This window comes from Lycium barbarum, chromosome 2, assembly GCF_019175385.1.
Source record: "Lycium barbarum isolate Lr01 chromosome 2, ASM1917538v2, whole genome shotgun sequence".
NCBI lineage: Eukaryota > Viridiplantae > Streptophyta > Magnoliopsida > Solanales > Solanaceae > Lycium > Lycium barbarum.
Genome location: NC_083338.1, coordinates 151249371 through 151262602, shown reverse-complemented (window position 1 = coordinate 151262602; position 13232 = coordinate 151249371). Strand labels below are relative to the sequence as shown.

Below are 13232 nucleotides of genomic sequence, written 5' to 3'. Positions count from 1 at the left end.
TCGCAATTTGACATGGGATTTGAAATTACAAATTGCATTATAACAAAATGTTTAAAAAGGCACAATTGGGGGTCGCTCCGGGACGAGGCACTCCCAAAATGTCCTTGAGCTTAATTGTGGGTTTTATATCCATGAGGCTTACGCTTCGGATACACACCCCGCTCTACACACAGACTTGCCCCACAATTGTATGTAATCGTGTGTAAGTAGCCTTGTAAATCCTCAAATATTCATTAACCGATCTTTGATTCTTGAAAGTCTCTCTTCATCTATCACACTTACTACGAGTAGGAACAAGTGACCCAATATATGTCATGAAAGTGATTTTTTTTTTTTAAAAATGGCATTTTGATTAATGATTAATCAAATCAAAGCTGAGCACATCATGAACAAAGATGGGGAATCTAGTATCTACTCCATAGCATCATACATGGAACCCGAGGCCCCATACGTGCAATTATCTTGTCGATTAGTACAATTTCAATTGTCGCCAAATCCACGGGTACTTGCTAGGGCTTGATCATTTCATTATGTAAGTGCATTCAACGACATTTAAGAAGCGTAATACGACATTTATATAATGTCGTCGTATCTCTACTTTCTTGTAGTGCCTATAGAATTTTTGTTGAGTTCATGCACACATTTATCTAGTCGATTGGTATGATTTCATTTGTTGCTAAAATAATGTGTACTTGCTAGGGCTTAACGAATCTTGTGTTTAAGCGTATTCAATTTTATCAGATGTGCCCGAAGGAATTTACCCGTATTGAATATATTTAATTTTTCTATTCTAGACCTTCAAGATTTTTATAGGTTATCACTCGTGCATTTATCTAGTTGATTAATGTAATTTCAATTGTTGCCAAAGTTATGTCTACTTACATAGGCTTAATCAATACGGTGTTTAAGAGAATCCAATAACTCCGACACTTTTACCAAACCTTCAGAAATTTTATAGGATTTGTACATGCGTTTAACTAGTCGATTAATAAAATTCAATTATTGTTATAATCACGTGTATTTATTAGGGATACTCAAATTAATTGCAAGGGAAAATTGTCATTATGAGTGATTAAGAAGCACCATTACAATGGATTAGAAGAGCCATTCTGGTAATTTCAAAGTAATTCCATTACAATGGATTATAAGAGCCCTTCTGATAATTTCAGAGTAATTGCAAGTGCAGGAACCACATTAGAATCTCTGAAACGAAGAAAAAAAGGGAAACAATAAGAAAAATAAGGAAGTAAAATGTTGCTTATTACCTAATTAGCGTATTCAATTTTATAGTTATAGTTATTGCTTTAAAACAAATAAGGAAAAGATTTAATAAAAATCTATGCAAATAGCTTTTCCTTTTATACTAACTTTCTCCAAAAGTTCCAAAATATTCCTTAGAGCTAATAGGTAAGAGAAGATTCTTACATTTGTGAAATAGGCATAAGAGAAGATTCTTACATTTGTGAAATAGGCAACTTTCTAAATATTAGGTAATAATATATTTTTGGATAAAAAAGGTAATTAGATATTTTAGTAACATTGTCTGCGAAAGAAATGGAAGGAATCTCCGTGACTTTTAATTATGCACTGAAACTTCAGTTATAAATACAAAGAAAGAGAAACGCAATGGCATGCAAGATAATCTAGGATGGCTTAAAAAATATATATATATGACCTAAAGTCAAATTTTAATAAGAGGGCATATGTTTTTTTTTTTTTTCATACTTGTTGTCTAGTATTCTTAAAAGACATAAAACTATTAATTTCACATAGAAATATTGCTATCATTTATATTGGTAAGAATTAATTCAAGTTAATAAAATTTTAGTCATGTGATTGCAATACAATCTGTTGAACATAGTTGTATAAAATTTTATTTACCAATATGAAGATGTGAGTAGCTTAATTCAAAAATCTAAGATATTTCTACTATAGAAAGTAGTCGTTTTGTATAAAGTTTTTTTTAACTTTTTTCTGCAAACTTCAATATTGTATAATTGAAAATGGTTGGGATTAAAAAAAAAAAAAAAAGACAACAACATACCCATTGTAATCCTACAAGTGAGGTCTGGTAAGGGTAGAGTGTACACAAACCTTACCCCTATCTCGGTAGGTAGAGAGGTTATTTCTGATAGATCCTCGGCTCAAGTAAAGCATAAACAATATCAAGATAGCAAAAAAGTTAAAGTAAATAGACAACAAATAGTAATAGAAAACTAAGAATAAGAAATATGCAAATAAAAAATAAAAAAAAATGACGGTACTCATCCAACAAGAAAGGAAAATCATGCTAATCCTACTACTAACCTTCTACCCTAATCCTCGACCTCCACACCCTCCTATCTAGGGTCCTCAGTAAGCTGGAGACTTGCCATATCCTGCATGATTACCTCTCCCCAGTACTTTTTCGGCCTACCTCGATCTCTCTTTCACTCCTCCATTGCCAGCCTCTCAAAGCTCCTCACCGGAGCGTCTGTGTCTTTCCTCCGGACATGTCCGAACAATCTTAGTCTCGCCTCTCGCATCTTGTCCGCCACAGAGACCACTCCCACCTTGTCCCGAATTTCTTCATTTCTGACCATATCTCTCCTAGTAAGCCCACACATCCATCTCAACATCCTCATTTCCGCAACTCTCATCTTCTAGACATGAGAGTTCTTGATTGGCCAACACTCTTCCCCATATAACAACGTCGGTCTAACCATTACTCTGTAAATCTAACCTTTATGTCTTGGTGGCACCTTCTTATTACACAGGATACCAGATGCGACCTCCATCTCAACCACCTTACTCCAATACGATATGTGACATCCGCGTTAATCTCCCCATTACTTTGGATTATAGCCCCTTGGTACTTGAATTTTTCTCTCCTTAGGATGACTTGTGTATTCAGCCTTACTTCCACGTCATCGTCACTCGTCACCGCATTGAACTTGTACTCTATGTACTTTGTCTTACTCCTACTCAATCTGAAATCTTTCGACTCTAGGGTTTGCCTCCAAACCTCCAATCTGACGTTCACCCCGCGCCGCGTCTCATCGATCAATACAACATCACCTGCAAATAACATGCACTATGGCTACTTCCCCTTGAATGTGACTTGTCAATACATCCAATGCCAAGGCAAATAAAATCGAACTAAGAGTTGATCCGTGATGCAACCCCATCATGACTAAAAAGTGTCCGGAATCTCCCCCACTGTCCTTACTCGGGTCTTGGCTCCATAAGAGATTACAAGGTCATCTATACAATAAAAAATATAATTACAAGTTACTTTGTATGATATTTATAAAGCCACTGTCTTTTAAAAATTATAGCCCACGAGTTCAAATATGTTGGCACTCAATTTCGCCATTTAGGTTGTTAAATATCTTGATACGTCAGTTTTGTCACTTTAGGTTGTCGCATGCCACTTTGAATTGTCATTGAAAGTACCATATGGATTTTGAGAAATTTTAAGTTTTTAACCAATGTGAATTTGAAATTTTGTTATTCGTGATTCTCTATAACCTTATTAAAACAAATTACAAATTTGACATGTGATTTGAAATTACAAGTTGCATTAAAACAAATTGAAAGTGCAGGACATTTGAAATTAATTGTTTTGATTATGCTAGTAATCAGAATTTGTGTTGTGATAAGGTAAATTGTTAAAATCAATATACTATTTTAAGCTCTGTTACTGGGAAATAGTTTTCGTGTACAATACTACTATACTAGTATAGTACTTGTATGTAGCAATTAGCATAGACGCCACCTCAGTTGGGCCTAGCCTGCCAATGTTCAAGCTCAATTGGGCTCTTCTCCTGGACGTTGTTATGGTTGCTGATTTACACAAACGTTCCTCTTTTAGATTATAATCCCTATTTTTAAAAGTGGATCAAATGTAACCCTTAACAAATTATCCTTCCAGCTAATCCTGTATTAGACTCAGGCTGCGTGTTTGGTCTCGTGTTTCTCAATCTTGCAGACAAAATATTAAACGGTCTAACATTTTCTCATATGATATCAGTTTCCTCAAAAGAATCTCTAGACCGTGGCCTAAAAGGTCCATCAGTTGTAAGAAAAGCAACAACAAAAAAAAAAAAAATCATTTACTAAACATCTGTCTGGAAATAGATAATCCGTGAAAATTTCTCGTCATGATTCAGTGTTTATCGATCCCATATTAAAAGCCAATTGATCCAATTAATTTGTATTTAATTCAAAAATATTATACTGAAAATTGTTTTATTTCAAGAATTCACAATTAAAAGGAGAGTAGTCTTATTCATCCCATCTCATTCATTCGTGAGATCATGCACATCTATATCTCTTTTCTTAAGTATAAGTATAATCGTTGCAACACACCCTAGCTACTAGTAGAAATTACTTCTTCCTTTTTGGTTAACTAATTAATCAAGTACTGATGTTGTAGATATTAGGCAAGAATTTATATCACTAGTTTAGTTATTTTGAAAATTGTTTTAGGCCTATTAAAAGGGTAGAGTGCTTCCTACAAACAAATTCTATATTCGCATGTCTAGAATCCAAAATAATGATCAAAAGCAGAGGGATCCAAATATTCTATTGCACCCTTGATGATGATTGTTTTTCAATTTTCTTTATATTTGTTGTCCATTAAAAAAATAAAGTAGGGCATATATTATACGAATAAAAATACTGGATACACAATTTTCACAAAAATGCCAAACATATATTGTTTCTAATATTAAAAATTTAAAGCAATTATAGTCTTGTCTACTACATTATTTTGGTTTTGGAAACAGCTATTTTTTATTTCGAATTCAATATGTATTTAATTATTTTCTACTACAAGGGTTTAATCGATCTTTCTTATCAAAAATTTAATTCAGCAAAGTCCAATGCTTTTACCCTAGACCCTTGAGATTTTTAGGGTTCTTAGGTGCATTTATCTAATTGAGCAGTACAGTTTCAATTGTTGCAAAAGTCGCATATACTTCCTAGCACTTAAAATATGATGTTTTTACTCTACACTCTCAATTTTTTTTAAGGTTCACGCGTGCATCTATTTGGTCGATTAATAAAATCTCAAATGTCACCAAAGTCATGTGTACTTGCTAGGGCTTAATTAAATCCGATGTTTAAGCGTATTTTGTAAATTTGATTCATTTATTCTAGACGTTCGAGATTTTTAGAATTCGTACATACATTTATCTAGCGAATCAATAAAATCTCAACTGGTACCAAAATCATGACGTACTTACTAGATTTTAATTAATTAGGCGTTTAAGCGATTACCATAAATCCGATATTTTTACTCTAGACCTTCGGAACTTTTTAAAGTTCATACATGCATTAATCTAGTCGATTAATAAAACTCAATTCTTGCCATAGTCAAGTGTACTTATTAGGGTTTCTCCAATTAATTGTAAGATTAAACTTGTCACTGTATATAATTAAGAAGCACCATTAGTACATTATAAAGAAAATAAAGCCTCTTTTGGTAATTTCATTAGAGGAAAAAATAGGGAAAGAATGAGTAAAACAATAAAAATAAATAAAATAAAACAACACACAAACAAACAGAGAGAGAGATAGTAGTGATCACTGAAACCCTAAAATTTTACAGCCTTTCTCTCTCTCTCTATGCTTTCTAAAAACCTCGTTTTTTCTTCTCATCACTCTCCTTCAATTTTAATTATTGTTTCTTAATTGTTGTTTTTCCTCTCTACATTTCAGTTTTAATCTCTTTCTTTCTGTTGATCCTTTCTGTTTTTTCCTTTTTGTGTTTTTTTTTTTTTTTTTTTGCGTTTTGAATGGCCACGGCGCCGGATTCTTCCGCCGCCGCCAAACCTGATGGTATCGCCGCCAAACCTGATGGTGTCGCCGCCGTAACGACCTCGGCGGCCGGCGCTGGAGCGGCCGTCAGCAGTCCTCAACCTCGCCGGAGCTTGCAAGCGCCGTGGGCTCAAGTTGTCCGCGGCGGCGGCGAGCCTGAACCACAGTCAGCGCCGGCGTCACCGCTGCCGGAGAAAATGTCATCGCCGGAGAAGACTTTGGCGGAAGTTTCTACCTTGCCGGAGGGTAGTGAGAGTAATAATGATGGGAATGTAGGTAAGGTGAAGAAGCAAGCTTGGAATAAACCGTTAAACGGTGTCGTTGTTGAAGCGGTTACTGTTATGGGTGGGGCCGTATCATGGCCTGCTTTATCTGATGCAACTAAGCCCGGCCCAAAATCACCTATTCCAGATGGATCCACTTCTCTTTCTCAGGTTTAATAACACTATTTAATATCTTAAATGTTACTCTGCATTTGTAATTTGTATTTAGAGTTATTGGTTAAGAAAACACCTAAATTATCACATTTTCGCGAGTTTCATATCCATTGTTCCATAAACTGTCACTCCGTTTGTATTAATCCCTTTCTCCCAATTTATGTGATACATTTTGCATTTCGAGAGTCAAACTTGTTTATTTTGACCGAGTATTCGGACATACAATCTTCAAGTTTTTTGAATAATGATTTACATATTTTGAAACTACATTAAAAGTACTATAAGTCACAATAATTAACAATTTAAAATATTTAAAGGGCATACGAATAAGTCGCGGTCAAAGATTTTCTTGTTCGACTCTTGAAACCCAAACTGGATCACATAAATTGGGATAGAGGGAGTAAAACACACCTCGATGCTTAGTTGGCCTTCATGTGCCGGTTGTTGATTTATTTTAAATATTTGGTTAACTCAGCATTGTGTTTTAATTCAAAGGGAGTGATAGTTTAGGTAGGTAAAGGGAGCAATGGATATTTGAGGTATGAGATTCGCGAAAAAATGATAGTTAAGGTGTGTTTTTGACCATTAACTCTTGTATTTATGTTGATATGAAGGAATTAAAAGGGGTATGAATGTATGTTAATTGGTGTTTTATATATGTTTTTTTGAATAGGGTCCAATTATTTCTCAGTCACCTCAAAAAGAAGCTAATGTTAATGCAAGCAAGAATTCAAATGCAAACCCTGCTACCCCTGTTAGACAAAGATCAATGAAATACAACAAAGGTGGCAGCAGCAGCGGCAGTGGCGGTAGTGGTCCAAGTGGCGGAGCATTTATTAGAACTCCGCCTCCACCTCCGCCTCCACTGCCTCCACCATTTCCGGTGATGCCCTACCCACCACCTGTTCTTGAGCCTCCTGGAAGAGGTTCAAGACCTGTTGGAGGATTTACAAATGATCATTCTCATCATAGAAATCATGGAAGGAAAAACTTTGGGGGCCGACCCCGTGGAGATGGATCTTATCATAACAATCATGGTGGAGGCAGGCGTGATCAAGATCGGAGAGACGTTCATATGGCTCCTCCTCAGTTTGCTCCTCCTCCTCCTCCGTTCATGCGGCCCCCACCACCCCCTGTCGCTGGCCCATTTCTTCCACCCCCTATGAGACCCTATGTTACTCCGATGGGATATGGTAAGTCCGCTGCTCCATTCTTTAATAATCGATTATGTTGTTGGTTGCTTTCAGTTATGCTTCATTTCTTTCTTCTTTTGATGGTTCAGATATGGCACCATATTTTTTTGTTCCACCATTGAGTCCAGAGCCCTATAGTGGTGTGCCAATTATCAACCAAGCTCCACAACTACCCCAACATTTACCTTTAGTGGATCCAAATTTGCCTCCCTCCTTGATTAATCAGATAGAATATTACTTCAGGTAATTTTTCAAAGCTAAGAATGTGATTCTTCTCTTTTCTTTTCCCTTCCCTGGTTTTGTCCCTTTTAAATAAGTTTCTTTCTTTCAATTATAGGGTCTTTTGTGACAATTTTCTGACAAAGTTACTTTTTTTTTTGGGTGGTTGCAGTGATGCTAATCTTGTAAAAGATGACTTTTTGAGGTTAAAAATGGACGAGGAAGGCTGGGTTCCTATTACATTGATTGCTAACTTTCCCCGAGTAAGTGATATCTTTTTTTGTGTATCACATATTGGTTGATTGTGGTGTGTGTCATTGTGATAACGCGACATTGTCATTTCTCTCCTATGTTGATAAGCTTAGGGATCATGTATGTCTTGTTTTTCAAGTTATTGTATTCTCTTTGGTAGTTAGCTCAGTTTGCTTAGCTAAAATAATTGAATCTCAGCATGGTCACAAGTTCCAGAAATCATATGCCGATCTTTTGAGCTTTGCATATTGTAATTATCTGGTGCTTGGAAATAAAACATATGAAGCTAGGTCATGATGAACAAAATACTCAAGTTGAAATTGAGTCTCTCTTTGAATGATTCAGAAACTAGCTTATCCAAATTTGGATTTTTTTTTCCAGATCCCTCATTCTAGCTTAATCTCTTTTATATTAGAGCTGACTTAATCTTTCCTTCTGTAATTTTCGTATCTGCTTGATGTCATCATCTATGAAATGTACTTTATAAACAAAACTGAAAATACTAGACACATAATTTCTTTAATCCTTTTTAAAAACTTATAGCTCCTCTGGTCGGTGAGTGAATACGTCTTTCTCCACTTAAAGGCACTGATATCTCCTCAAAGTATTTATATTTTCTACGTATATGTTTGTTTTAGCTTCTGGAGGTTGTTACATGTAAGGGGAAAAAAAAATTGCAGACCACATGTAGAAAGAATTTTGTTTGACTGTAATATCCTGTTGTGTTTCGTTGTTTCATGTTGGTTTTACTTTTAATGTTTATCAGCATGGTTTTTGTTTGCTGATGGATGTTATTGCAGTTGACAGAAATAACTTTCGTCAAAGCGAACATCTGGAGATCAGAGTTCCATTCTGGGCTTTCTTGTTTATTTTATTTTACTTGTTGGTGCTCTCACAGGAAGTCAAGGATAAAAAGCTGGAATTTGTTTCCTTTCCTTTTTTATTCAATTTAAAATCCGTATACAAATTTATATTTTTGGCATGTTTTTTTTTGAATTCTAAAATTTTCACTATGACCCTAGCATTTCAATTGTTCTTCTTGAAAAAATTAACCCCAAACATTTTGTGTATCCAACATGTTTATAGACAACGGCTTACATGCCTAAGTTAAGAATTTGGGCCAATGTCCAAGTAGATTTTAGCATTTTTGGTTGGATCTTTAAATAGTGTAATTATACAAATAAGGATTTTGGGTCTCATCAATGATTTTTGGACTTCTGTTATTCCTGTTGTCCATATTTTTTTTTGGATAAGTATTCCTATTGTCCATATCATATAAACCCTTTTCTCTTGAGAAGTATATGTTTATAAAACCTTAAATCATGCGCCAAGGGTGGAAATTTCTATATGTTTTGAGTATTGATTATGGCGATACGATAAGATCTAAATGCCTTTTTATTACCTTGAGATTTGCAATTTTGTCTTTTATAGAGGGACTTTGTTTTATCCAATCTACTGTAATCTGCAATCACATTATGTATTATGTTACTTGATCTTTTCGTTTGACCGACACATACATATCGAGAAGGAATAGCAGCGGTATAGGTATTTCCTTGGAATTCTGCAAAATACACCCCAAAAAAACCGTACTAAACACCAGTGGTGTACGCAGAAATCTGTACTAGGGGGTTTAAAAAACAGTACAATGCAATAGATGGGATTTAAACCTGTGATCTAAAGCAATTTCTTAACCTCCTTTGGCACTTCACTAGACCTTTTCTTTTAGCAAAGTTATCCAATAACTAATATATGACAAAAAATTCCCTTTACCCTATAAAGGGGATTCAATTTCCATCAACTTAGCTCTGCCACTGCTAAATATGCCCATGTAATATCTATTGTGTGCTCTTGATGTGCATTTACAGTATAGTAATACATCTTTTTGAAAATGACGATATAGTTGTACATTTTTCCGTTGGTATTGCCCCATTAGGGATCAAGGTTTTGCTTGTCGTCTGTTTTTGCAGGTTAAGAGTTTGACAGAGAAGGTCCAGTCTGATAACATCCAGTTTATTTTGCATTGTTTGAGGGCTTCAACATTTGTAGAAGTGCAGGTAATATATCAGTTAAAACTTCTTGTCTTGATATATTATATTTTAATGCTTAGTTTGCAAAAACATGCTGTTTGATGATATTAGATAGCAGAGCACTGCCTCTGTATTTTGAACATGGTGTATCATCAGTTGAGAAATTTTATATTATACAGCATAATCCGTCTGTTTATCCTGATTTTCCGCTATTAGATCCCATGATATGAAGTTCACATTAGAGGTGTGTTCGGTATAGAGGAAAATATTTTCTAGAAAATGTTTTGCAATTTTTCCATGTTCAGTTGGTCAATTTCTTTGGAAAACAAGGGATGACTTCCCTTGTAGCATTAGGGAAAACAAGTTCCACAAGTGGTATTCCACATTGATTGTGTCTTCCCCCTCCAACACACCTCATCTTCACCCCCACCCTCCTAGCCCTCATCCCCACCACCCCACACCCCTACCCCCACCCCACCCCCACCTCCAATAGTATTTGTCTAAATTATATACAAATGCTTTTAGGATAATAGTTTGGCTTGTGTACCGAACACAAGAAAAATATAAGAACCGACTTATTTTCCTGGAGAACATTTTCCTTCATACCGAACACATCCTAAGGTTGCTGAGGTTGTAATTGGTTATTCAACTGTCCGTGTGAATTCAAGGACTGTTGTCAAGTTTTTAGTAATTAGCCATAGAGAATCAGGTATTTCTCTTGATAGCGATGTTCTTTTTTCCAGGATGAGAAGGTAAGGAGACGAGATGGTTGGAGGAAATGGACGCATACTTCTGGCCAGCTGGCAGCTGATTCAGGTTCGTCCACACCTGTTGCATCGACAGACGGTGGTCTAACAGCTTCCTTGCAGAATGTCTCTTTGAATGAATCAGCTATTAGTAGTGCTACAGAAGAGACCAATGCTCAACCAGAGGTAGCTGCTGGTGGCTTATCAGACGAATCGATTAAGCAATCAAAGCCGGCTCAAGAAGAAGATTGCACTGAAGAAATCTCTACCAACCACGCGTGAAACAATGCTGTCGATTTTGCATATTTTGCAACAAGTGGAAAATATTTTGGAGGTGTATTTGGAGGGTTATACATACATCATTGCTGCCTTTGGTGGGGGCCATATTTTTGCAGTTTTTGAGGTGAGTGGAAGAGTTAAAACTAATGTGTAAGTTATCTGGTATAGAGAGCGTCAGAGCGGAATGCGATAGTGGCGATTAAAAGGATATACAGTTGATAGACTTGAAACTTTTTGAGTTGTTTGGCTCGTATACTTGCATCGCGTATGCAGGCTGGTATTCCATTGTGATTCAGTGGAGTGAATTTGGATTTTGAGCCAACTTTTTTGGGTTGAAACTTACCTCCATTTCAGAGGAAAGATTCTGAAAATGTAGAAAGTTTAGTGCTTGGCTGGTAACCAGAGTGATTGAGCTCTGCTGATTTTGTTATACTTATCTAGGCAAATTGATTGTTTTAAATTATTTTGTTTCATTCTATTATCTTTCTGTTTTGTTTCCTTTTTGCATCTCATAATAGTTATTTTTAGAGATTTCTTCTCGAGCTCTTTCGATCTATGGATAGTAGATTGTGGTGCATGATAAGTTACTGCCTACACCAAGAAGGCCTTGAGACTTGTAGAACAAATATCCGAACTTGGCGTTGACACTAAATCATAAGTGCCAATTTATCACGCTTAAAAGTGATAAATTAAGGTGAGATGTGTACTAATTAACTATGATTTAGTGATAATAGTGTATGTGAACATCGGGTAGGCTTAAACATCGGGTCAATTTACGTTGTGGTAGTCAACTTTCAGAATCAGAATAAAGGCTCTTGCTTTAAGAACAAGAGATTGTGCTGATAATGAGTTGGAGGAATAATTGCAACTTTTTCTAGAACCACTGGATTCGGGGACCAGATTTTACTTTAGGTATATCATCCAAAAGTTTATAAGCATCTCAGGACCTTCGTCTGCATTTCTCTGCGTGATAACTTTTTTGAAAAGAAAAATTAAATAATTTGTTAAAAAGTAGCTGATGATATTATATTATACTACTTGTCCCAATTTGGGTACAGATGAATAATCATTAAGCAAAATACTGGCGGTATCTTTTTCATAATTTGGAAATTTTATCCTTTTCAAAGTGTTGCTGCTTAGACTAGTAATTCTACCGACAAGAGAAGCCTAATGAATATACCATCAGTTTTTTTTTTATTATGCTGTAGTAGAGAACACAATATTTACACTCTCATCAGCTTGAGCCATGTTGGACTCTCGTCTAAACTTAATTCTTTTCGTAACAATTCTATTCTCATTAATAAGTCTCGAGCGTGAGATCCTTTTTCCAGGAGCCAAATTATAACAAGATGTTATCATGTTAACAACCTATCGGTATAAAGTGACATCAAATAACAAGCACACATGAGTTATATTAGGATATGATTATCAAAACTCTTGTAGTTTCTTCTTAAAGGAAGGAAAAAAAGAGCTCTTACTTTTATTCTTATTCTTTTTACTTATTTGGAACATATATTGAAACGCATCAATACACTTTACTAATCCAAACAGCCAATTGCTCAAAATCTGTTAAGTGTCTCATAATGGCGATGAGAGTTGTTTGTCTACCTATATGATTTTAGGCGATTATAACTTCATGAACTGGCTTTTGAAAAATTGAGTTAGACTCAATGTTCATTTCTTTAGACAATCCCGTAGAAATTAAATTCTGTGGCCTCACTAAATCTCAAAAAATGAAAATGGAACATATTTGCAATTACCAACTAAAACAGGGAAGTACACAAATTTGGATGAATGTCAAATAAGATCCTAAGTTCATCACTAATAGTATAAATTCCTTAACTTTAAACCCACAAGTAACGTTGATTTGAGACACTTTTGTATTCAGATAACAAACAAAATATCCATAGACATAGTAGATTACAAGCAAGAGGAAGACATCAACAACAATCCGTTATCGTCCAGCGGTTAGGATATCTGGCTTTCACCCAGGAGACCCGGGTTCGATTCCCGGTAACGGAATACTTCTTTTACTACCATTTTTTGCGTAAACATTTTTTCCTTTTACGCATACATATCAAAACTAAAAACCATGTGGAATGAGGGTTAACTTAATTTATATATGTTCAACATGTTTTGAATTAGCATCTAGCACTTGTTTGCAAGGACAATTTCTGAAAAAGTTATTAGACTATATCATTTTTTTTGTTTGCCTCCGCTTAGCATCGGGATGATTTATTTCACTGACAAAGACACAGAGGGTGGTCGGCATCAGCG

General features: G+C 35.4%; 1 protein-coding gene and 1 non-coding gene across 2 annotated transcripts; both read left to right on the top strand.

Moving 5' to 3' along the window:
- Positions 1–5542: 5542 nt before the first annotated feature.
- Positions 5543–11436, top strand: LOC132628142 (la-related protein 1B-like). The gene is made up of 6 exons (XM_060343877.1): positions 5543–6236; positions 6913–7432; positions 7522–7675; positions 7824–7914; positions 9871–9957; positions 10674–11436. Exons 1-6 carry the CDS (start codon positions 5781–5783, stop codon positions 10956–10958), a joined length of 1593 nt encoding a protein of 530 aa, XP_060199860.1. The 5' UTR covers positions 5543–5780; the 3' UTR covers positions 10959–11436.
- A 1469-nt stretch (positions 11437–12905) lies between these two features.
- TRNAE-UUC (transfer RNA glutamic acid (anticodon UUC)) lies at positions 12906–12977 on the top strand. Its single transcript has one exon. It is a non-coding gene; the product is annotated as a tRNA-Glu (tRNA).
- Positions 12978–13232: the final 255 nt, after the last annotated feature.

Excerpts from the sequence above, each read along its gene's own strand:
- LOC132628142 (XM_060343877.1), top strand. The coding sequence starts at position 5,781 with ATGGCCACGGCGCCGGATTCTTCCGCCGCCGCCAAACCTGATGGTATC. Across the intron at positions 7,915-9,870 it reads TGATTGCTAACTTTCCCCGA|GTTAAGAGTTTGACAGAGAA; the intron begins GTAAGTGATATC and ends CTGTTTTTGCAG. Across the intron at positions 9,958-10,673 it reads CAACATTTGTAGAAGTGCAG|GATGAGAAGGTAAGGAGACG; the intron begins GTAATATATCAG and ends TCTTTTTTCCAG.